This window comes from Lipophrys pholis (genome assembly GCF_963383615.2).
Source record: "Lipophrys pholis genome assembly, chromosome: 12".
NCBI classification, from domain to species: domain Eukaryota; kingdom Metazoa; phylum Chordata; class Actinopteri; order Blenniiformes; family Blenniidae; genus Lipophrys; species Lipophrys pholis.
In genome coordinates this window covers 8,484,392-8,509,420 of record NC_137641.1, presented here as the reverse complement: position 1 = coordinate 8,509,420, position 25,029 = coordinate 8,484,392, and the positions used below count along the sequence as shown (strand labels likewise).

At 45.5% G+C, this 25,029-nt stretch overlaps 1 protein-coding gene across 2 annotated transcripts in view; it reads right to left on the bottom strand.

The window, feature by feature from the left end:
• The window catches only part of tcf4 (transcription factor 4), a 262,646-nt gene that overhangs the window by 22,744 nt on the left and 214,873 nt on the right, over positions 1–25,029 (bottom strand). For both annotated transcript variants that reach the window (XM_080476604.1, XM_080476603.1), the window contains 6 exons: positions 24,535–24,683; positions 23,677–23,827; positions 15,477–15,547; positions 15,217–15,295; positions 8,967–9,046; positions 8,213–8,422 (listed from right to left, as the gene is read on the bottom strand). In XM_080476604.1, the coding sequence (XP_080332730.1) occupies positions 8,213–8,422; positions 8,967–9,046; positions 15,217–15,295; positions 15,477–15,547; positions 23,677–23,827; positions 24,535–24,683 (740 nt within the window). The remainder of the gene's footprint in view (positions 1–8,212; positions 8,423–8,966; positions 9,047–15,216; positions 15,296–15,476; positions 15,548–23,676; positions 23,828–24,534; positions 24,684–25,029) is intronic.

Genomic DNA, 25,029 nt, shown 5'->3' with positions numbered 1-25,029 from the left:
TACATCTCTGAATTACTTCAAAATATAATGTAATGTAATATAATATAGTATAATATAATATAATAAACTTCTACTTAACATGTTTGTTTTGATCTCCAGGTTGCACAGTCTAACAACTTCTGCGTGACGACATGAACTGGCTGATTTCCAGCTAACTGTCCCTGTCAGGTGATTAAATATGGACGTACAGCGCTTTAACCAGGACCTATATGGTCGTTTTCCACTGCAGCTCAGTCTTGGCGGATTATTTTCAACACTGCTTAGGTCTGTTTCACCGGGACGGAGTCACATCCGCTTAAAGGGACGGCATGAAATGTCGCATCAAGAAGCATTAGTGTGTTTTACTGCAGATTATGGTCCATTTCACTGACTGTAACACTGTTAATGGAGGTGTGTGGAGGGGTGGGGGTGGGGGGGGGGGGGGGGCTCCTCCCTCTGTCACTGACTGTAACACTGTTAATGGAAGTGGGACGGGGACGGGCGGCTCCTCCCTCCTAACCTTTCGCCTCCTTTCAGAGTCGCCCTTCAAACGGGCAGTGAAACAGTAAAAACAGCGAGCGTGACTCCAGCACATCATCAGATCCGGACAGCCCAACAGGAAACAGACCTTCACAGCGAATCTCCCGTTGTTTTCAATCACAGTTTAGCGGAGAGTCACGTCATTGAGTTCGTCTAAATGCTAAGGCTGGCGCCGAGGCTAATGCTAATGCTAATGCTAAAGCTTCGTCTGTTCTCAGGAGGCCGCTGGCACTTTGGAGCACCTTGTTAAAAACCTCTGGATCCTCCTCAGTATTTACATACTGCCGTGTGTGTGTGTGTGTGTGTGTGTGTGTGTGTGTGTGTGTGTGTGTGTGCGCGCGTGTGCGTCCCACATCAGTCTGCCACCTGTTTTCCCCGAGTTCTGACCTCACCCTGCAGGCGTCTCTGACGAACACTGCCAAACTACATACAGCTGTGTGTGTGTGTGTGTGTGTGTGTGTGTGTGTGTGTGTGTGTGTGTGTGTGTGTGTGTGTGTGTGTGTGTGTGAGAAAGCGAAAGAGAAGTTGGGTTCAGACTAGATTGGAAAATCGAAACAGAAGTGACAGAAAATATGTAATCGGGTAAATATGTGGTGAAATCAGTGTGTGTGTGTGTGTGTGTGTGTGTGTGTGTGTGTGTGTGTGTGTGTGTGTGTGTGTGTGTGTGTGCGAGAGAGAGAGAGAGAGAGAGAGAGAGAGAGAGAGAGAGAGAGAGCCTAAACATCTGCAAATGGCTAAATGGAAAATAAAGAAGTGAAAATCAGCAGAGCTGCAGAAGGAGAGAGGAGGGGAAGAAAAGAAAAGGAGAATGAAAGAAAGAAAGAGAAAGAAAGAAAGAAAGAAAGAAAGAAAGAGACCAGAGGCCATGCTAAAGGAATAAATTAGGTCTTTAATCTGTGCGTCACTGTGACATTACTTGTGCGGTTTCTTTTAGGAATCGGCAAAATGTGACATTTTCCAGATGACTGTACACTGGCGCTGCTCTTCATGAACCTACAGAGGGCTCAACATTCAATCAGGGGACTTCTCCAATAGCCATGATTGCTAACTACCTTAACCTTTTCTCATAATCACTCCATCCTGCCAGGTGATTATGAGATACTCACTCATAAATCAGTTGAAAAAAAAATGTCCAGCTTTTTTGATCCACTGCAAAGGTGCCCAGTACTATTAAAATGAAATACTGCGTCACTTTCCGTCAATCGCTGACAACACAGAGAGTTTTTCGGTCTTCCGGGGCCCAAAACACAGAAGTGACGTGCTCTGCTGACATTACGGGGACCAAAATACCTGCAATATTTTATGACATATTTCCAGGTCAATTGAGGGCTAAAGCTACACCCAGGTGGTGGTTATCGTTAATAGATACACTGCCACCTAGTGGTCCTGGGTGGTATGTGCAACTGGCCAAAAATCTAAAACAATGTGGGATTACATTCAAACGGAGTGCTTCAGGCGCCCACATTATGTTGCATGAAGCTCCTCAAGTTTTCCAGATGACTTAGTGTGTTAAGTAATAACCCATCAATAATAATAACAAGTGAGGAGGACCGTGATCAATGTGTAGAGACTTTAAGGTCAAGTCAACGGTTAATCAGTATTCCTGCTGGAGTTACATCATGAAGACCAAAATCACAGTGAGCATCAAGTCTGGACTGTCCCAACCTATTTGACCATATCATTTTTTTCAATTAACTGTCATCCTTTCGAAAACACAGATGATGTTTTATGGAATTCTTGGAAGGTAGGTCCAATTATAATGACCAGGATTACAGTTTTGAAAAGCAAGAAACCAGGAAAGCATCCAAGAAGAGGAAAACTTCTGACACGTGACTGTTTGCCAACACAGAATCCAGTTATAGCATTTCCTCATGATGCCAAGACATTAGGGTTATATTTCAGTATATAATTGAGTCCAGCAAACAACATGAAGCAGAACCACGATCTTTCCAATCAAATCAGCTAAAAAAAATAAAATAAAAAGAAGGGGGCACAAGGTTGTTGAATGAAGAATTGGATTGGGTGAGAGATCGTCGTGGTGTTCCTCTTCAAATGCTCGATGAGCGGAGGCTTCATTTGATTAGAGCCGGAGAAAAGAAGCAGGAAGACAGAGGCCACGTGTACGGTGGGGAGAGAGAGCGAGAGAAAGAGAGAGAGAGAGAGAGAGAGAGACAGCTGGACAGACATGCGTGAGAAGGAGATAATCTCTGTGGGAGTCAGCCAGCGAGTACACACTCACACACATGCACAATCTCTCAGAACACACACTCATACATAAACACATTTGCAAGGAATTACTTGTGAGGCCCACTCATTGATAAAATGCCTTCCTCGCACCCCCCCTACGATAACCGTAGCCCAGCACACACCCTCAGATCTGAAAAGCACATGTTAACCCGAAAATATCCGTTGCGTGTTTCGGTCCAGACGACGTCGTAGAACCCAGAGTGGAACTCGGCTCTTTGGTTTCGTCCATACTGAGTTAAACATGCGCACAGACATGCAGACAGACCTGATGTTGAATTTTATCCCTCTTGCAAAAGGTTCTAAAAAAAAAACAACCCCTGGTTCAGAAAAGAAACTGGACTTCTAATTGTCAACACGAGGTGGCGCTTCAATCGGATGACTCAAAGGTCGTCAACCTTTTGCGCGACAAGGTGACCAAGTGATACGTTTACGACAAACTTCCTGATTAATCACGACTTCAAAATGTCTCGGAGGGAGATTCTGACTGAAATAAAACTCTTCAAATCAAAAAAGGTTGCTGCTGGTGACCAACAATGTCAGAGCTGAAGAAAATGCATGATTTGTCATCCTATAGGTCACTAATTAAGTGACCTGCCGTTCATGTAGTTTTTCATGTGACACTTCCTTAATCCTTACGAGACTAAAATGTTAAAGCCTTTACGTCTACATTTACTCCTGAAAACAGCTAAAATGTGCTTTTATCCGACGAAGGAGGGTGAGTCAGACCCCCACAAGGTTGATGAGTTTTCACACATGTATATTTTTCTACATTAGACTGGAACCAATTTGTAGAAACCATGAATTCCTAAGACTTTCACCCCAACGGAAAGCGTCACGACCACGCCCGAACCCCGCAACTACGTCGGGAAACTACATTAAACCCCGAAAGAAAGTGTTTTGTGTCGACAGTTTTGGTGCCCAGCGGTGCTTTGTTGTGGTGTTGGGGCCCCGAGGTGAGGAAAACCAGAGTTCACGTACACACACGGGCATGTTCGTGGGGTCCCAGGATTTCCTCCGCGATGCCTTGATCCTACAGAAGTGACTCGTGTGCTTCGTTCAGTTGCGCTCCAAAGCTCGATGTGAACGCTGGTCGGTGCGGATCACACCCAGAATGTAGCCGGGACCCAACAAAGACTGAGAAAACACCGACACAAACACACACAGGTGCTCTTCATTTAGACAACAACACTTCAAAGTAAATAACAAAGACCAGAGACGGACGGACTAAAAACCGTCCTGGACCACGGTAGTGAGAAAAACACAGCCTTCATCAAAGCCACATCGTCCTCATGTCTCTTAAACCATAGCGAATCACATCGCTGGGAGGGTCAACACTCTGGCTGAAGATGCTGATAACGGCGGAGCAGGGAGCAGAAAGAACCCTGGCGACTGGACAGACGAGCACAAACCGTGTCACAGGATCTGTTTCGACTTTGTTCAGGTGAAGAATCTCGTCATGAGTTGCAGCTCATGTGTCGTGTCTCGTGTCAGAACAGGGGGGGATTGATTAACGACGGTTAGAAGTTGGACGTTTGCAGGAAACTACCAAACAAAGACAGACCTCACTGTACCGGAAAATCACGAAATGACTTTACTAGATACTTCACTAGAACAGTGTGCATTAAAAACAGTATCGCTACTGTTCCCAGGTCATTCTAAGAATGAAAATAAACGTGACGTTGTTAGTGAGTAAGGTAATGTGGTAAGTTGAGTTGGGTGGCGACGTGCTCGCCACCCTCACCATACTGTACTGCTAATGCAGAAGCAAAACACACACTTCAAACACACACTTCAAACACACACACTGCTGTCTCTTTCAGGACATGTTGACACCAGTCAAGTTTCCCCCTCTACGTTTACAAAAAAAACCCTTAATTTACACGGACCGGTATATACACCTGGTTGAGAGCTGCTATGAGCAGTCAGACCTGTAGGGGGCAGTGTAACGAGCAGCATGAAGCCATAATAATTTTTTTGACGATATCTGGAGGAGGAGCAGGAGCATAGACCTATATAACTAGAAGGCTTTTAGCAGGAGTCTACTTCTAAATATCTTAGAGCTCCGTGTCTTCTTCTGTGTTTTTGGTGTAATTGCTTAGTCACAGCGCCCCCCAAAGGTCTGGCATATGCACTACATGCCATTAAGCCTCGTGTTGAACCGTGTTCATAGTGACGTGTGGACGGAACTTTTTCTGAGAACCTCGGGGAGAAAGAATATCGTTTTGGCTCGTGTGGACGGGGCGTCAGAGTCCTGGAAAATACTAATTGTGATGAATTGTGCGGTAAATCTCTGTCTCCCCCTCTTTACAGAGTTTTTCTAAACGCTGTGGCCTGAGTTTTCAGGAATCCTCGTTTGTGGCGGCTCCTACCTGCGTTTATGTGTAAACGCAATAAACGCAGAGAAATATCACAGTTTTGTAAAAACCCGGGTACGTGTAAACGTTGTCTCAGGCTCTGTCTACTGTGTGTGTGTGTGTGTGTGTGTGTGTGCATCCGGACCGCTCCTCCTTTATGGAGCAGAGAGACAAGTGGCAGCTGATGCAGGTCAGGTGCGCCTCCTCCACCTCTCTGCCACAAACATATTTTTAATGAGTCTGTTACGTGATCGGGTGGTGCTGTCATTTCCTGTTTCCTGTCGGACTCAATGAGGCCACAGCGGAAGCGTCACGGGTGGAGCTCTGTCTCACTGGAGATCGATGCTAAGCTAAGGCTGCTAAAGGAGGCTAAACGTGTTGCATCGCTGTGGAGGTCTTCTTCACATACGTCAAGAGGAGGATCGCATGTGTGCTTCTTGTTGATGGCATGGAAATATGATCACGGAGGCAGTTTCCTTTGTGATTTCATAAATGACGACGATCTATTGTGATAATCAGCCTTGTGTTGTGTTGCCTGTACTGAGGGACACACCGTCTCACCACGTTGTCGCCCAAAGGCAGCTCACGTCAAAACTTCCATCGCCATAGGTTTTCTGCTCGTATTTTCACCGTCGACTCTTCAATGAAGGCCAAAGTGCCGGGACGTTCATTTCTTACACTAAAAACACTTGAAAATCTTCTGCGTCACCTCTCAGTGTATTTCCATTGCATTCAACACGACGCTTGATTTGCCTCTTTTCAACACATCCCCTTTTAAGCAGAAGTGAAACGCTGTGGCCGAGAAACAGGTGGATGGAAACACTCAGAACGTGACTCCCGCAGAGCGCAGGTAGAAAACAGCCCGTTTCGGACACAGTCCAGGCTTTCAGAAGGTAAACAGCCTGAGCCTGACTGAACATGTTCAAGGCATCTGGATGTGTTTATTCTGCATGCTCTATTTCATAACGCTCTGCCTCCTACATCTCCTTATGTCACACAGCTGCTTGCTTCTTTGTGTTTATTGTTTCAAGTTGACAAAAAAAAAAAGCCTAAAGTCTTAAATATGGAAAACATTACGGCGGTCTCACTTCACGTTTCTCCTCTCCCCGCGCTTTTTCAGCTGCGGGAGGTTCACAGTTCAGTCCGTATTCGTGCTGTCGCATTTTCCAACTGATTGTCCAATTTACAAATCTGGTTAAAGTCAGCCGCGCAGAAAAAAAGAAGTTCATTTAGTTGTTTCTTTGTTTAGTGGAGACAGGGAACGCGGATGATCCGGCCAGTTTATATCAGCAGCTGTTAATGTTTTTATCTTTTAAAAATGTTAATTTTTAAAAGATAGGTCAGGGGTGCTTTTTCTGTAAATCTTCTGCTCCGTTTTCCTCTTGGTGAAGTTTCAAACCGATGAAATGTTTTGTTTTTAAATTCTCTACCAAAAGCTCAAACAGTTGGCTCCGACTACACGGCGGCGTTTCAAGTGAAAAGGAAATGTTTTTTGTTTCAGAAAAGTTTCATGGTTACAAGACAATGGCAAGAAAACAATGTGGTTTTCATGTTGGGCCACTAGTGGGTGCTGTTGTTTGTTTTAGTACTGAAACGACACACACATCCCGCAGAGAACAACGAGCTCTAAACATAAACAATGGGAGACCACGGACATTCTAGTGGACAGGCCACCAAGTTCGAATGTTACTACTTTGACTGTCAAAATAAATCTACCAAGTTGGACTCTTACGGTGACTGTCAAAATAAAGTGCCAGGAGAATATGGATTGGGAGTCATGACACCACGGAGGAAACTTTGTTCTGATTGGCTCTGCTGAGCATGTGCAGTTACTACCAACGTGGCGACCATGCGCAGTAGCAGTCCTTTTACCATTTAATTACGGGCCCTGAAACATTGAAGGGTCAAATGCAGTGGACGGAGCAATTAGCAATAAATCCACTAGAGGGCGTTGCTCTGAATCAGCATCCAGGCCAAATACCAAGAAGAAGAGTGGAGTTGTTTTTCAGAGAGAAGATAAAAGTCAACGATAACTTGGATGGTGACGATAATACGTTACTCTATACGCGAATATTGAGAATGAAACAGTCCGAGGCATTCAAACCTCAACACTGCCCCCATGGCTACTGCTGGTGCTGCAATGATTGGTCCATATCCGCGAGCTTTCAGGAGACAAAACTGAAGCACAAACAAGAGGCTCAGTGGGAATCTGTCATTGATGAAGAGCATCAACGAGCCGTCACACTCTTGTTACGTTATTTGCAGTTGAAGCAAACTCTGGTACGAGTTGGTGCAGCGAATTTATGGAAGTCACTGAAACAAGTGGGCCGACTCCGCTCGTGTTACTACGCTTACATACTCAGAAGCTTTAAACTAACCCCGCAGGCCGCGACCGACTTTATCCTCAGTTTCTCATGACCGATGTGCATGAAGGAGGAACTCCTGCTGCTGTTTTGATTCTAGTCGTATTTAGCTCAGTACACCTCAGTGTTGTGGACGTTATACTGCAGAATATACTTCACAGGAACGTCCCCGCCTCTGTAACGTCTTTTGGTCCCATGTTAAGTTCCAGTGTGGGAGCAGAGTGAGGCGGACACGAGCGAAAACCTTCCTGTGGACCAGAGAGCCGCTCTGCAAGAGTGAAAACTGTCTAAAGACAAATCAGATGAGCTCAGGAATCCTTTTCTGTCCTCTTAGTTCCACTACTATTAGTTCCACTAATATATAACACATCCATAAGCTAAAGAATGTGGCTTCATGACCTCTGAAACCTGAAATCAAATCTTGATCATCAATCTCGATTTATCAAACATTTCCACTAAAATCTATAAAGACAGAAGTTGTTGTCATGTGGGAGGATGAGCCTCATCGTCACCTCATGTCACCAACGAATCCTCTCAGAAAAGTGAGTGGTTTAATGAAATAAGCAACTGTTTTATCACAACACTTTCTTTTACCCCAATCCCCCAGATCCTGACAAACTTTTCTAGTTGGGCCTCCCCTCCCCCAGCTCTCTGCTGCCCCCCAGTGGAGGCCCGGCCAACGTTTTGAGAAGCATCAGCAGAGCAAGAGAAGAAAGGCAGGCTTCCTACCATGAGGGAGTGTCTGTTGGACGATAGCAGTCCCGTTCCGTACCCGCTACCCAGAGCCCCCATGGCGCCGTTGTGCGTGTGCGCCGCCCCGATGAGGTTGTGCATTTCGCCGTGGCCGCCGCTCATACTCGTCGACGGTCCCACCGCGTGGCTCCGCAGCACGTGGATGGCGTCGTCCAAACGCTCCAGACGGTCCTCGATACGACTTTGCTGCAGAGAGACGAGAGAGACGATCAGCGTTCCGCCAGCACCTTGTTAGCGTTAGAGCAAATATAGGTCAGAGCACAAAGCTGCTCCGTCCAAAATGTCCGGTGATTCATGAGGACCTCCAAATACTGCTCCTCCCTTCTGAATTCAGAAAATTAACTTAGTTCAAGATGAAAGTTGTGGATTCTTAACGATTTAGTGTTGGAAGTAATTTTTTCCATTTCAGAGATAAATTGCTGAAAAATGAAAAACAAAACTGTTCATCTTTAAAGGAATTTCTTTGAATATTTCAAAAACAATATGCACAAGTGGCATAAACATCGTAAACATTAAGAGATATGAAGTGACGCAAGACCGTGTTTAATTTTCTCTTTAGAATATTCCCATGCAGATTTTGAGGCTCATTTTAGTGAGTTAATTCCTAACTGAACTTAAACCTTGACCCTAACTTTAATTCTGACGTGCAGGACGTCATCGAGAACCGACTCTGGTGTATTTCGAGGTGTGAAATCATCAAACTGAACTAACCAGCAGTCTGCGTACCTACCAGAGAGTGAAGCGGAGCCTCGTAGTTCGGCGATGACGGTCCCTGCCCGCCATTCCTCGACCAGACGGCTGAACTGGGAGCTGGCAGAGGACAGGAGGAGAAAGATCATCAAAAAAGATCGTCAGGAGCAGAAAGATCGTCAGAAGGAGAGATCGTCAGGTGGCGAGATCAAGGGGAGGAGAAATTGTCAGGAGAGAGATCATCAGGTGGAGAGATCACGTCAGGAGGAGAGATCCTCAGGAGGAGAGATCGTCGGGAGGAGAAATTGTCAGGAGAGAGATCGTCAGGAGAGAGATCGTCAGGAGAGAGATCGTCAGGAGCAGAGAGATCGTCAGGAGGAGACAGATCGTCAGGAGGAGAAATTGTCAGGAGAGAGAGATCGTCAGGAGGAGAGATCGTCAGGAGGAGAGAACGTCAGGAGGAGAGAGAAAAGGTCAGAGCAGGATGAACTTCGTCAGAGGATTCAGATATGAGGAGGTGATAAAAACACAAGGTTTTCTTCTTTTGTTCTGCTGATTCTGACATGGCTTTGTGTGCACGCGCTCTGTGGAGGAAGCAGTGCATGCTGGGACGTGACCTTGCAGAGCCATGTTTCTGTGTGGATCAGAGCCAGAAGCTGCTCTGCTTTCATTCACTGAAGAAAGACGCCGTTCGGTGCGCGGCGCCAAACGCCTGACAAAACGTCTTTGACACACGAGGAGACTCTCATCGCGGCCACTCGTGGCGCTCGGACGAGGAAGAGCGGACAAAAACACAAATGGACTCGTATCTCGCGGCACAGGTGCTAATGTTGGCTGTTTTGTCTTTGAAAAGGTAGAAGTGGTTGATTAGCATGAGCTCTCAGCAGGATAAACACGCTTTGTGTCGTTGTGAATCGACGGGTCTTATTAGCTGGTGCGCCGCGGAGAGACGGCGACTCATGTGAATTTACATGAATATGATCTTCAGAGAGGAGGCGGCGCCGTCGGTGGCGGCTTTCAACAGGCTTCAGAGGAGGAACAAGAGGGGCGACGATGAATAGCAGCGGGCCGAGCGGCTGAAGCAGCAGCTCCATGCTAACATGCTAAACCAGCAGTTTGTTTTAGTTCCTGGTATTTCACAGTTTTACATTCTCAGAAATATATTTGGGTGATTTCATTTGATTCAAAGTCACAGACGAGGCTTCACAAACTTGTTGCTTTACTGTTGTGAGTGGAACGGTTTGCGTACGATAGACTTTATACTGTATATTATACTTTATACTGCGTGTAAACCGTTGACGACCGTGTGCAGCAGTGTGCTCTCGTGGTGGAAGCAGATAAAAACTGCACATGAAGCTCACAGATTGCCGCAATAGTCGTGTTTTCACTCTTTCCAAAGTTTCTTTATTTACATTAAAGCCTTTTGTCAACATGGGCAACAGCGTTTGTTAGATTTTACCTTTCAATAACACCTGTAAACGCTCACGCCAGTAAAAATAGATGAAACAGATTTAGGTTTAAACACATAATCTTGCTAACTACTTTTATTCAGATTTTCTAATTACCCTCCACCAGATTCATATGATTTTGAACATGATTATGTTTTCCTTCCGTTAGCTCCAGTGCTTCGATATAAAACTATCATGTGGAATAAGGTCTGGAAACAGCAACTTCATTAGTTTTTACATTAAAGGAGACATATCATGCTTTTAAATCCTTCCTTTTTACATATAAATCATACAGTTGTGGTCTATACAACGCGAAACTGCAATGCTTGGGTCTGAATTCCTCATTATTATAGCTCCACAGGCCCCTTTTCTACCCCTTTTCTGATGTGCTTCTGAGAGCAACTCGTTTTGGGGCGGTCTCTTCAAATGCAAATGAGACACTTCATACCCCGCCTCCTCTCCAGGTTGCAGAGGTGACACTCGGTTCAACGTCACCCTGTTCGGCCATCTTTGTAGTTTGATAGAACAGATACAATTATCTAGCGGCGCAGAAACTTTATATTCACACATTATTTACAAAATGTCAACAACGGAAGATTTGTCCATCCAGCCATACATGTTGGAGCCAGAGTCGGACCCGGCGGAGCGAGATGAAAATGACGATGATGCACCTACAGAACAACGTCTTCATATGGATGTAACGCAATGGTGTGTTACTATATTTACACTAACTTCTCCATCCATGCCCACTACTACAATACTGCCTGTATTACAACGACTATTTAACACAGAAGTTACATTATAATCTAAAACGAGCACACAGCGCTAACATATGAAGACGGTGCAACTGCTAATGCTAACAAAACAATGACAGGGACGTCTTATCATCACACTTTTTAGCGTTATATACAGCTTACCGAAGTGCTCTGTTCGTCGTCTCCATAGATAGAAGGAACTGACCGCTCAATCAGACGAAGTCTTTCGGCAAATCCTTCTTTATACTGGCGGAGGTTGCTGAAGCAGTCGTCCTTAAAGTGATTCGCGCACACAAAAATGACCTTACCCACAGATGTGGGTACATTTCTGTGAAAAATAAAACTCAACCAGGCACTTCGAAAAGGTTCTGATGCTGGGAGACGGTGTAACGAAGGTTGTGGGTTACTACATCCAACAACCGAACATTTCGACTTATCCTCTCGTAACTTCGGTTGGACTACAAAATCGCAGCGAGCAACAAAAATGGCGGATTGCTCGAAATGTCGATGTCCTAATTTGGCAGTTCCGCTGAGAATAGTGTGACGTCATTGTTCAAAAAACGTAATAGAGAATAGAAAAATCGAAACCGATCGCAAAATATGACCAAAACAGAATATAAAGATATCAACGGAGCACCTGAAGAGACTACTTTGAACTTTTCTGTACTTCTAAACACTCTAAATATACAACAAAATGCATTTAAGGGCTAAAAAAGTGGATTTAGCATGATATGTCCCCTTTAAAAGAAATCAACAGTTGGTTGAGGAATAAGATGCAAACTTGATAACAACCAAGAGCATCAGCTGATCGAGGTTGTATCAGATGCTAAAATTAAGATTAATTTAAACTTCGGAAGCACTTAGCCTCACACAAAAATCATCACAACCGTCAGGCTGCATATTAAGACTTTATTGTTTATTTCCCTGGAATCTGTAAGAATAAACTGGAAAAGAATCGATGCCACTTTTATTCTAAGGGTCGCGTACGAGTACGAATCTTTAGCTATACGCTGACAGAGTACCGATACCAGTACTTATTAAATGCCATTGAGCCTGATTCATACTTCATACGCAAATGATGTGCGACAGCCACATGTTACCCTGAACCTCGACGCTACGTCACCTCCGCCAGTTTGTTAATGAGTATCAGTAACACTTTAATCATGTTTAGCACGTAGCATCGCTAGTGTTTGAGTCTGAAACTCTTTAGCATGTAGCATCGCTAGTGTTTGAGTCTGAAACTCTTTAGCACAAAGCATCGCTAGTGTGTGAGTCTGACACTCTTTAGCATGTAGCATCGGTGGTGTTTGAGTCTGAAACTCTTTAGCATGTAGCATCGGTGGTGTGTGAGTCTGAAACTCTTTAGCATGTAGCATCACTAGTGTGTGAGTCTGAAACTCTTTAGCATGTAGCATCGGTGGTGTGTGAGTCTGAAACTCTTTAGCATGTAGCATCGCTAGTGTGTGAGTCTGAAACGCTTTAGCATGTAGCATCGCTAGTGTGTGAGTCTGAAACTCTTTAGCATGTAGCATCGGTGGTGTGTGAGTCTGAAACTCTTTAGCATGTAGCATCGCTAGTGTGTGAGTCTGAAACTCTTTAGCATGTAGCATCGCTAGTGTGTGAGTCTGAAACTCTTTAGCATGTAGCATCGCTAGTGTGTGAGTCTGAAACTCTTTAGCATGTAGCATGTAGCACGTCTATGAGTTACGTACTGAGCAGTTAAACTACTGAGTGACACTGGGCTAAAGCTGCTGGTCCAAATGTCTCTGGCGATTAAGTTGCTGGTGATAAAGTTGCCGGTGTTGTATGAACTATCTTCTCTTGATATAGTGTCAGAACATAATTTACAGTCTGTCTTACTTTAGCTGTTATTAATTTTAAAGAATCTCTGCTGACAGTGGAAGTCACGTGATACTTGTCAGGTTTTATGGGGGATTTTATTTACGAGTTCTTCGTGTCGTATTGGACCCGACAGGCGACGGTGTTGTCGGTGTCGGTGCGTCGCTTCAAAACAGTGAAGTCGCTTCACATGCCGTCTTCAACGTTCCAGACTGAAAATCCCAGAAAGTAACAGGAGCTGAGAGTCGATGACGACGTCTGTGAACTGCAACCTGTCGAGGCAGGTCACATCCACATTCCTCCTCTCCTCCCCCTCCCTCCCTACCTCCCTCCCTCCCTCTCTCTCTGCTTTCTCTTTATCTCTCCCTCCCTCTTTCTCTGCTTTCTCTTTATCTCTCCCTTCCTCTCTCCCTCCCTCTTTCTCTGCTTTCTCTTTATCTCTCCCTTCCTCTCTTTCTCCCTCCCTTCCTCTCTCCTCCCCCTCTCCTTTCTCTTTATCTCTCTCTTCCTCTCTCCTGCCCCCCTCTCCTCTCCCTCTCTCTCCTTCTCTCCCCCTTCTATCTTTCTCCCTCTCTCACCCCCCCCCCCTCTCCGCTGATCTCTTCCTTGTAACTCTGATCTCGTCTCATTAGCACATGTTTCTCTTTTCCATTGTCTTCCCATTTTCTCTCTCCTCTCCTTTATTCATATTACATGCTCATTTCCATATGCTAATTAATGAATAATCACCTGGGTACATTCATGTGCAAATACAAATATATGTATTAAACGGCAGGGCAAATTATTCCGAGTCCGATGCTGTAAAACACCCTCATAGAATTAGCCGCAGATATCAATTTGCATGTAGTTTGCTCTAATAGGCTTCATTTCTAATTTGTAAAAAGTGGAGTAACTCTGACACAATGATAAACACCAATTATGGTTTAGCAGGCAATATCCTAGGCAGCTATAATGATGATGAGGAGGAGGAGAAGGAGGAGGAGGAGGAAGAGGGGAGGGGGCCCGTAGGTTTGTGAGCGATTTGCCGAAGTGGTGCTCGTAATTAAAGCTATCAGTCACGAGGCGCGGCGCAGAAATATCAAACGGTGTGTGTAGCAGCGACAATTAGAGACAAATTCGACACAACTATTATTAGGAAAAGTCATTTTTCACGTTAAGGAGCGGCTGGAGTTTACAGCATTAGCAGGGAGGAGGAGGAGGAGTCTGGGGGGGGGGGGGGGGGGGGGGGGGGGGTCGGAGCCGAGCGCCCAGACTGCAATTATTCACCTGTTTTGGGGGCATTGTTAAACACTTTCAATAAAAACAACAATTCCTTTCACATTTGTTGGAAAATGATTTGTCTTAGATTGAACGGCGAGGATTTCTTCCCCCCGGAGCTGCAGACAACGGAGAATAATATCCCGTCATTAAGGAAAAGCTCCAAAGAAGTCGAAAGACAAAGAAGTTGAAAATATTTCTTTAAATCTACAGGGGATGAACGTCCAGTCGGAGGTCGTTTCAAACAGATTTACCTCAATAGAGTTTGAGTGAAGCTGTAAATGTTCACGCTGAATAACGAAATTCAAGTCTGGTCATTTTAAAAAAGGCCGAGTCAAGTTGTGAGTCTCCGGAAACACGTTCTTACTTGTGGATATTCACAGCAAATCAAAATCATCTGGGCTCCGGTTGATCTGATCTCGTAAAAGTTAAAACTCCGAGACGTCATTTAAGTGACCAAGAGCAAGCTTTTAAATCCAGGTGGGATCAGAGACGTTGGAACAAGTTTCAGGTTTCAAGTCATTGGGGTCCGAGTTCCAGTCCATCCAAGAGAAAGAGACGCTCCAGCCAAACGTCCCACATTTTCACAAGAACAAACGTGAAAGAGTGTCGAGTCATCAAAGGCTCCAGTCAGTCAAAAGTCATTGAAAGGGAACATCAACTCTTCAGTCCAGTGTCAAGTCATCGGAATATCAAGTCATTGGAAAGTCTAAAGTCTTGAATAAAAACTTCACGGGACAGAAAGCAGTCGAAGTCCTGAGACGGCAGAACAAGTCACTTTGGAGAAAGTAAACCACGTCAAGCCATTTCAGGTCAGATCAAATCGCAGGTCACTTTGACGCGCCAACGTCACGTCCAAAGAGTTCAAAGGTCAAACTGCGAGTCCTTCAGTTCAGCTCCTTGTCCCTGTGAACTCTGAACTCTTAACGTCACGTCGGCTCTGCTTTTTCCCCCTGAGGACGGCAGAGGCAGGTTTCGACCGCTCTGTTACCTGTGAGGGAGGGCGGGGAGCCCACCGGGGTGGACGGGTTGGACGAGAAGCTGTTGTTTGTGTGATCTGGAGAATAGATCTGAAAAAACAAAACACAAAGGAACACCCAGGGTCAAAGGTCACAAAAGAACAGGACATACGCATTTCCAAAGGATCTGAAATTAAAGGGCAGACGGAAAGGACGATCAAATCTGTGTGTGTGTGTGTGTGTGTGTGTGTGTGTGTGTGTGTGTGTGTGTGTGTGTGTGTGCTGTACTTACCGAAGCGAGTGCTTTCCCTAAGGCGTCTCCTGTCTGAGAGCTGCTGGCTGCTCCGCTCTGTGCTCGGTTAGCTGTGACACACACACACACACACACACACACACACACACACACACACACACACACACACACACACACACACACACACGAGGGAAAAGAGGGGTGTATTGTTGTAAATAAGGATGCCGTTAACTACATATTCAATTATTCCGTCGACCCGTTTTACACTTAAACCGGCTGAACGTGTTCATTAGCCGAGGAAATTAGACCTTCGCCGGGAAAGAGGAGCCTGTCGCCTGATTTCCCAACGATCAGTCTCTCTCTTTCACAATTCCATCGCTCTTCGATCTTTTTTAAACCGATTCTTTACCCTGGCGTTGCTTCAGCGCCGTGGTTTCACTGGTGAACTTGAACGACGCTGCTGATAAAGTAGAAACGAAAGCTTCCCGGGCAGAAAGAGGATTCTAGATATTCAGGAACCGATTTTCAGAAAAGAAAAACAAAAAAAAAACAGTTTTGATGATTCTGTGTTGAGTCCAATCCAATCCAATGTTTTGATGTTTGTGTGTCGGCGGAGCCACAGGGACATTTCATGTACTTCTTTTCTTCATGCTGGTTTGGGGCCAATGAAGAGTTTGTTCGGTTTGGAATTGAAGATGTGGCAGGTCTTCCTCACCGAGGCCCGAATGAAGGGTTCCTCAGGTTGAGTTTTGAAGAATTGAGAAGAACCAGAACAAAAGTTCAGTTTTTGTCATTTCTGGATGCTTGATGGGGGGCACGTACCAAGAACCATCAGAAGTGACTCATGAACCGGAAATACAAAGTTATTGACAAACCTTTTGAGACACTTGTGCAAAAGTCAGTGGAAAAATGTGAACTTCGTAGATCAACATCATTTGTACGCATGTTCATCTGACGGCTGGACCAATGAAAAGACGGGAATGGGAAAAGGCCAGACGATGTCTTCAGGCCGATCGGAGTCAACGAACTGTCGGATCATCACATCCACAAGACCTTCATCAACTCTGTCATCACAGAGTCCCAGAAAACAACGTGAGGAGAGCAGAGCATTTCCAGAAGGTTTTCTCCAAAGTGTTTCCGGTTGTCAGCGAGAATCCAGACGTTTGCCGCAACCGAGACGTTACGTTCTGATCTCTCGTGGACTGAAAGACGCATTTGGGCTCATTACTGGGATTCACTGGGTGTCCTCCAGTAAAGGTTCATGTCATGTGTTTTGTCCCTCGATTGGTTGTTTGACCGATCAAAGCTGCTTTGTCACTGCTGGTGGAGGAGGAACGATCCCCGGGCGGCTCGCTGTCCTCACCACTGGATTAGAGAACATCCTCAGAGGAGATTTCACTCTTAATTCTATGAGGAGGAATCGACAGTCGGGCTGATCAAGCAGCTCCGGTAGTAAATACACATCGAGATATTTGTCAGACCAGCCAGATGTGAATCTCACTCAGGAGAATGTCAGTTCGTTCACGTGTCTGAGCTTCTTCCATAACTTTTGCTTCGGTCACCCAGGCGCTGGATCCTCAGAAGAGCCACCAGGTTTTGGTGTCTGGTCTTTCTGAGTGACAATTTTTTCGGTAGTTCGTCTGAACGAAGACGTTTTCTGGAGAAAGTCATTGATCAGTTCAGTTCATGGGTGTAATCAGAATACATCCAGAAGAGATCCAGAATAAACTTTTATCAGCTACAATCATCTGAATCACTGCAGCTAGTTTTGGTTCCAGGAGGAGAAAACGGTCCAATCGACACCGAACCTTCTTTTCTCTGATTATAGTTTCTGTTACAAACAACAAACCCAATCCGTCGTCCATCAACGGGCGAGAATCACAAACAGCCTTTAATCAACACCGGCTTTCAAAACCCAAGTGTACTGTGTGTGTGTGTGTGTGTGTGTGTGTGTGTGTGTGTGTGTGTGTGTGTGTGTGTGTGTGTGTGTGTGTGTGTGTGTGTATGTGTGTGTGTGGGGGTGGGGGGTGGGGGGGGGGTGTCTTTGAGGGTGGGGAGGATCTTTAAAAACAAAAAAGTATTTTTCACACACTTAAAGAGCATTTGAGGCCAGAGACAAAGGAAGTGACCTCACCTACAAGCACGCACACACACACACTCCCAGCTCATCTCTCCCAATAGCAGATCCCAGATGGAGGTTTATGCTTGCACACACACACACACACACACACACACACACACACACACACACACACACACACACACACACACACACACACACACACACACACACACACACACACACACGCACACACACACACACACACACACACACACACACACACACACACACACACACACACACACACACACACACACACACACACACACACACACACACACATGCAGCAAAATAGAAATAAAAGGACACACATCCTTTCATAGCAAATTAATCCATTACTGAGATTGGTGGCATCAGACTCCTTAAAGCTCTGCTGAGAGGAAAAAGAGATAGAGATAGAGATAGAGAGAGAGATAGAGAGAGAGAGAGAGAGAGAGAGAGAGAGAAAGGTCAGAGAGAGAGAGCGAGAGAGAGAGAGAGACAGGTCAGAGAGAGAGAGAGAGAGAGAGAGAGACAGACAGACAGACAGACAGGTCATAGAGAGAGAGAGAGAGAGAGGTCATAGAGAGAGAGAGAGAGAGAGAGAGAGACAGGTCATAGAGAGAGAGAGAGAGAGAGAGAGAGAGAGAGAAAGAGATGGGGGCAGCATATGTTTTGGGGTTAAAGCCTCGTGTCTTTCATGCCACACCACTGGCCGAGTAAACCATCCGAGGGATTACAGCCATGCACACACACACACACACACACACACACACACACACACACACACACACACACACACACACACACACACACACACACACACACACACACACACACACACACACACACTCACACACACACACACACACACACACACACACACACACGCGATGCATAATTTAGAACATACGCAGGAGAGAATCTTTTTCATAAACGACAGCTTATAGCCACAGAGGACGAGAGCGTTCAGAGGATCAAACTGATTCTGATGTTCTTGCTGCCTTTTCTGTCCTTCACTCCTCTTTTTCCGCCGTCAAGTAAACCACCGCTTTGTTTCCTCGGCCAGTGGTCACATCGTTTCTGTTCCCATCACGAATCACATGTGGTGTGTTTGGGTCCTTGTTGATGCTTCGATGCAGCGGCTCCTAATCCAAGCTCGACAAACCTCCAGAAGAAGTCAAAGAAAACCATAAAGAGACACATTCTACAACAAACCGGTGTTTTTTTGGGGGGGACTTTGCTAATGGAGCCTCTGGAGGGGTCGTTTTTGAATAGTTTGACAGCCACGTGCGAGATGCTGGAGGAAAGCTGCCCACGGATTGAATTTAGAGCTTGGTGGCGCGATCTGCTGACGTTTGGCTTCACTCCGGTGTTCGACCAATCTGGGACTGGAGACGGAACCACAGCCGACCAGAGGCACAAAGTCTGGAGACCAGAGCAATAATCAAATCATTCTGATGGTTTCCAGCATCAAGACATTGAACAGGACAGACTGGATCATTCAGCCAGGAGGAAATAATCCCCTCACCATCAGCTTCATGACATCAACCAATCAGCAGCGGAACTTGGAGACGAATCAAACCGTTCAGTGCATGCAGGACTGTTGTTTCCTCTGCCGACGACTTCTCGCCATCGTTGCCATTGTTTGTGACTGGCGTGAAAGAGTGTCAACCGCGGCGTCGCTAAATCCCATCTCAGGCAGAAAAAAACCCCGGAAGCACTTTAGTGTGTGTGCGCACGTGTGTCACAAACTCCATGTTTGAACAAGGACGCTGTGTTTTTTTTTTAGCTCCGTCGTGTGTTTACACTCATCTGCTCTGGCTTATGTGTGCGCGTGTGCGTGTGAGCGATATCTTTCGTGGAATGCCGAAGATGTTTCCTCCTGAAAAACTTTAAATCTGTTCCCTGTTGCCGTTCTACGGGACTCAAACAAGGAAACATGGTGTGTGTGTGTGTGTGTCTGTGTGTGTGTGTGTGTGTGTGTGTGTGTGTGTAATCATCCACCAAGCAAACATTTTGTCATGAAAGTTTTGGTTGAGGTTTTTCAATGTAAAAACTGTTTGTTATAAAGTGACTAAAGGTTCTGCTTCATTAACACGACGGCCGGTTGGTTCACAGCAGGGGTCGCCACCCTTTTAGAACCTGAGAGCGACGCCATACCAGCTTCACACACGCCTCAAATTTGCTCATTGGCCTTTAGTTATATATTATCATTAATGACTCTCATCTGTCTGAAGACCCTGATCGTGTTGATGATTTTCTCACAATAATTATCAACCATGATTTAATGAGGTGGGAAACAGATGATAATCAATATTCAACACTTTATTATTAATCTCAGCAAAAACAATGAAAACATTTGAGTTATTTTCGTTGTTTTTGCTGAGATTAAAACCCCTGGGCGAGTGACAATGGGACATTTTTGTTCTATGAATAAACAACGAAAACAACATTTCTTAGAAAAAAACGTCCAATCTTCACTCCCCTAGGGGTCGTGACCTTCAACACTCGTTTCCCCCTGAGCAGAAACTCTGCAGCCACGAGACATAAACATGAAGAGACACTGCAGATATTGATTTTCACCTCTATGCTACAGAACAATACTAAAATGTCTCAAATAAAATGAATAATCAAAAGCACGCCTTTACAACAACTACACTTATCTAAACCAATCAATGCACCGATCAGGACTCGAACTAGTGAGGAGGGGAGAGGAGGCAGCGGCTCCTTTCTCACCCAGAAACTTCAGATCCCCCGGAATTGATCCGTGTTACGAGTCGTCCGTCTACCGCCACCGCCACCGCCACCGCCACCGCCGTCACAATATTATTCAATCGGCACATATAGGTGGAGGTTCAAGGTTTTTAGGACCATGAGTGTGAGCGGTGTGGCTTCAGTGTCGTTCAGTTTCAGTGTCGGTCCTGATTATTTAACATTAAGTGAATAATTGCCGCTGTCTGTGGCAGTGAGGTGAAGGAGTGAAGGACCACTGTCTGTGGCAGTGAGGTGAAGGAGTTAAGGACCACAGTCTATGGCAGTGAGGTGAAGGAGTGAAGGACCACAGTCTATGGCAGTGAGGTGAAAGAATGAAGGACCACTGTCTGGTGAAGGAGTGAAAGACCACTGTCTGTGGCAGTGAGGTGAAGGCGTGAAGGACCACTGTCTGTGGCAGTGAGGTGAAGGAATGAAGGACCACTGTCTGGTGAAGGAGTGAAGGACCACTGTCTGTGGCAGTGAGGTGAAGGAGTGAAGGACCACTGTCTGGTGAAGGAGTGAAGGACCACTGTCTGTGGCAGTGAGGTGAAGGAGTGAAGGACCACTGTCTGTGGCAGTGAGGTGAAGGAGTGAAGGACCACTGTCTGGTGAAGGAATGAAGGACCACTGTCTGGTGAAGGAGTGAAGGACCACTGTCTGGTGAAGGAGTGAAGGACCACTGTCTGTGGCAATGAGGTGAAGGAGTGAAAGACCTTCGTCAGCGTCGTTCTTCCACCAGGCGCACCAGGGATCTAAACTTCATGTATTACACATATATTTTTATTTACTTTATTTTTAAGATATTGTCATTTTACAATACAAGTGTGATTAAAAAAGAATAGCAACAAAATAAAATTACATTTTAGACGCAGCTCACTTGTGATTTGTGCTATTTTTAGAACAGGCCTGCGGGCGACCTGCTGATGTTGGTGACTCTTGGTTCAGAGGATTTCTAAACCAGTTCAAAGGTTCAATTTGTTGAAAAAACGTTAAAGAGCATATCTATATATTTTTTTCCAATCATCTGATTCAATGTATTTGTAGTCCGACACTCATTTATATATTTTAAGAAGACTTTTCTGTAAACACTGACTAAGTATCAGGATAATTTACAATGAAAGATCAATATAAAGCTTTAAAGTTATTTCAATAAATAGACTTGCAGACGCAGCTATACAAGAACAGACAGTTAAATTATCTTCTGCCTGATTGTTCAAGTGATGTGTTAAAAAAGTTTTGAGGCGTTACTTTTCATTGTTTTGTCAAAACTCTTGGAATCTAACAGGATTTCAAGGCTTCGTCCAAAACGCAGAACATCAGTGAGAGCATGCACGTCATCACTCCACAGTCTGAAGAATCCACGAGGAGAATAAAACCAGAGCAGTCGTGTTCAGTTCACCCACAGCAGAGCTTTTACATTCTTGCCTCAAGTCAAATGTCAAAGTCTTTTCTGTCTTTTTTTAAAGTCCTGACAGAGTCAAAGTCAAAGTCTGTTGAATTGACAAAAGACAAAAAGTCTGATGTGAATTTTTTTGAGTTTGAGCGTCTGAGGTCGAGTCAGAAGTCTGAGGTTCTGAATCTCACCCAGTAACTCCTCAGTTCCAATTCCCCGGGACGAATTGAAATCACATCACATCAGCGCCAGAAACTGCCCCGAGCAACAGGCTAACAAGGTAGCAGAATCGTTTTCATGCTTGAGCATCGGAGCATGCAACCGCAGTGACCTGGCGGCGAGCGCAGGTCTGCTTGTAGATGTGGAAAAATCAATTTCATCATGAAACTAAAAAGAAGGCAGAGCTCAAGATTCCAGGAGCATTAGTTGTGATTGCGGGGAGCTTTAATAGAGAATCATGACAGTCTGTCCCACCGGGACGGAGAACAGATCCTCTGGGACCACCGACCTGCACCACACTGACCAGAGATGCTTCTCATGCACCTGACGGAGGCGAACTGAAAACACCGCGTGCAACTGGCACCAGCCAAAGAGAAACTTCTCTTTCTCTCTCTTCTCGTGCAGATTGTTAAGGCCCCTGCATACTTCCATAAGATCCCATAAGAACAAGAAGAAAAGTTCGGCTGGGACATCAGCCAGCTCCAGTTCACACTCAGAGAAGAAGCTGTTGAACTTGTAGGCCACGCCCCCTCACCACAGGCCACGCCACCCTCACAGCAGGCACACATCTGTGAAGCAGCATTTTAACTTTTGAGCTGCACGGCTTATTTCTCACTTCAAATGCTTTCAGAAATACATTTCTCTGAACTGCCTCAGTGATAAAAGAGAGAGTTTGTGTCCGAGCCGCCATGTTGGTCCAGTTTTAACTGCAGGAGCTGAGTGATGCGTTCAGGTGCATCAGATACTGTAAATCCGCCCTCTGACATGTAAATGAACTGCGGGGCTGTACAGTAGCGAGGCTACAAGCTAAACATGATTAAAACGTGACTGATTGTCATTATGGAGCTGGGACACGCATGCGCGGCACACGGCAGAGCCGCATGGAGCCACATGGAGCCGGATGAAGAAAATGATGTCATTTTGTTCAGCAGGATCCCGGAGTGACAAACTTTCTTCTTGTTCTTATGGAGTCTAAATTGACCCTTAATGTCCACCGCATGGTCAGTGAGCTGATAGACAGCGCTACAAGTCAGAGTGGCGCGAAAAACAAACAACCATTATCCCAAAGTACGAAAGCAGCGCAGGAACCAGAAACAAAATCCTGACGTCAGCAAGTATCTTCGCCCGTTCTCTCATTTCTTGGGTGAATTGATTTTGCTTGAAAAAAGTGTCTTTTGTACTTTTATAATCTTTGTCCTTTTGTACATTTAACATGACCATTTTGGTGAAAGCATGCGATGTACATGTCATTAGCATTATGCTAACAGTAGCAACAGCGAGCTGTAAATTGTGTCATTAGTTGCTGAAGAAGCACCTCTGAAGGTGAAATACTGCAGAAAGTGCCGGAAACCAATACAATACTCAGTATTTTTCTCAACCAATCAGATTCGGTCTGAGTTATATGATCTTTAATCCAGCGTGTGTGAAGCAACGCTGACTTGTGTTTCGGTGCAATGAGGCAGACTTCCAGAACGTTGCATTGTCACATTCTACGTGGATCGTTTTGTTTCATGGCTTCATCAACCGAGTGCTAGCCATGGACGCTAGCAGCGGTAATGTTAAAAGTCAAGCCATTTCGCTCAGTTTGCTGCTAGCATTAGCCTTTCTCTTCCAATGATTGCACTTTGTTCGATAATCGCACAATAATTTAGAATGTCGTTTTTGGTGCCGAGGATCCAGACGAACGCTAACCTGTTAGCGTTAGCTTCCTGCAGGACTTTGCTGCTTCTTTGCGGGTTTCTCTGTTTTGACACACGGCGGTTCCTTACCCATGATGCTGTCTGTGCCGTTGGTGGGCGCGGTGCAGGAGGCAGTGCTGTAGTGATTGCCCCCGCCCCCTCCGCCCCCTCCCCCTCTGTGGAAGCTGGACATGGGAGGAAGGCTGGAGCTGATGTCAGCAGACGAGTGGGAGGGGTAGCTCTGCACAAACATGGAAGGGAAAACAGAAAACGGGAAAAATTGAGAAGTAGGGTGACGTTTCCTCGGCGGATCGTTCCACACAGCTTCGACTTCTCTGCAAGAACAACCGCTCAGCGACAGCTACTCATTTACAACTTCATACGAAGGGCTGGAGTTTACAAATCTGACAGATCCAGATGTTCAAACCAGTCAGCAACACAATGAAACACAATACCGCCAACTGCAGAGAACTGGAAAAAGACAGCACACTGAAAGCATCGTGACGACGGACAGTACTGTTTAATGTAGTCATTCTCGTCACTAGAGGTAGATTGAACTGTAGCTGTTTGAAACCATAATTCCAATTTTCCCCACCACAGCCTCGATTGCTTGTGGTTTCCTTTTTTCCCAGTGTTTTTCTGTGTCATCGCCCTGAAAAATCACCTTCTGCCAGCAAGTGCCTGACTCACTGTCGTCTTTGTTTCATCAAACAGGGTTGAAGTTCCTGCCATGTAATCAACACAAAACAGCTCCGAGATTAACCACTCATGTAAAAGGATTCCAATCATGTATGAATGAAACAATTGCCAGATTCGCTAGATTGTTGCTGAAAAGCTTGCACTTCATACGAAATGGTAATAGTTCAATGGAGCCGACGACTTCGATGGTCACGTTGGCATGAAGAAAGTTGGCAGAATGGAGCTGATGAGGGGTTGAAGGCGTCTCACCAGTCTGTCGTGCGGGTGGATCCCGCAGTAGGAGGAGCTCTGCGTGGGGCCGTGGGACGAGTTCCCGCCCCCCAGCATGCTGCCGTGGTAACCCTGCTGGCTCATACTGCTACTGCTGCTGCTCCAGGGATCGCCGCTGTGGTGGCCATCTGACGAGGAGAACAACACGTCACGCAAAACTCACAACTTTTGCCTCGTTTGTTTTTTAAGCTACGTGCATTTTGTCCGGGACCCAGGTTTTATGTACGGGGCAAAGCAAGCACCTGGATGATATGACGTAACACATGTACGATTCAGTATATTTGCTCAACAACAACATTCCTAAATGAAATACCACTGCTGCTTAGCGAACAAGATTTATTAAACAGAACGATCTTAAAAAGTACCACTGAAATTTCAGTCTGTGAAAACTTGGGATCTAATGGCATTAAGGATCATTTGTTCAACGTCACCGATCAGAGAGCTCATACACGTCTGTTACACCGAGTCTTTTGC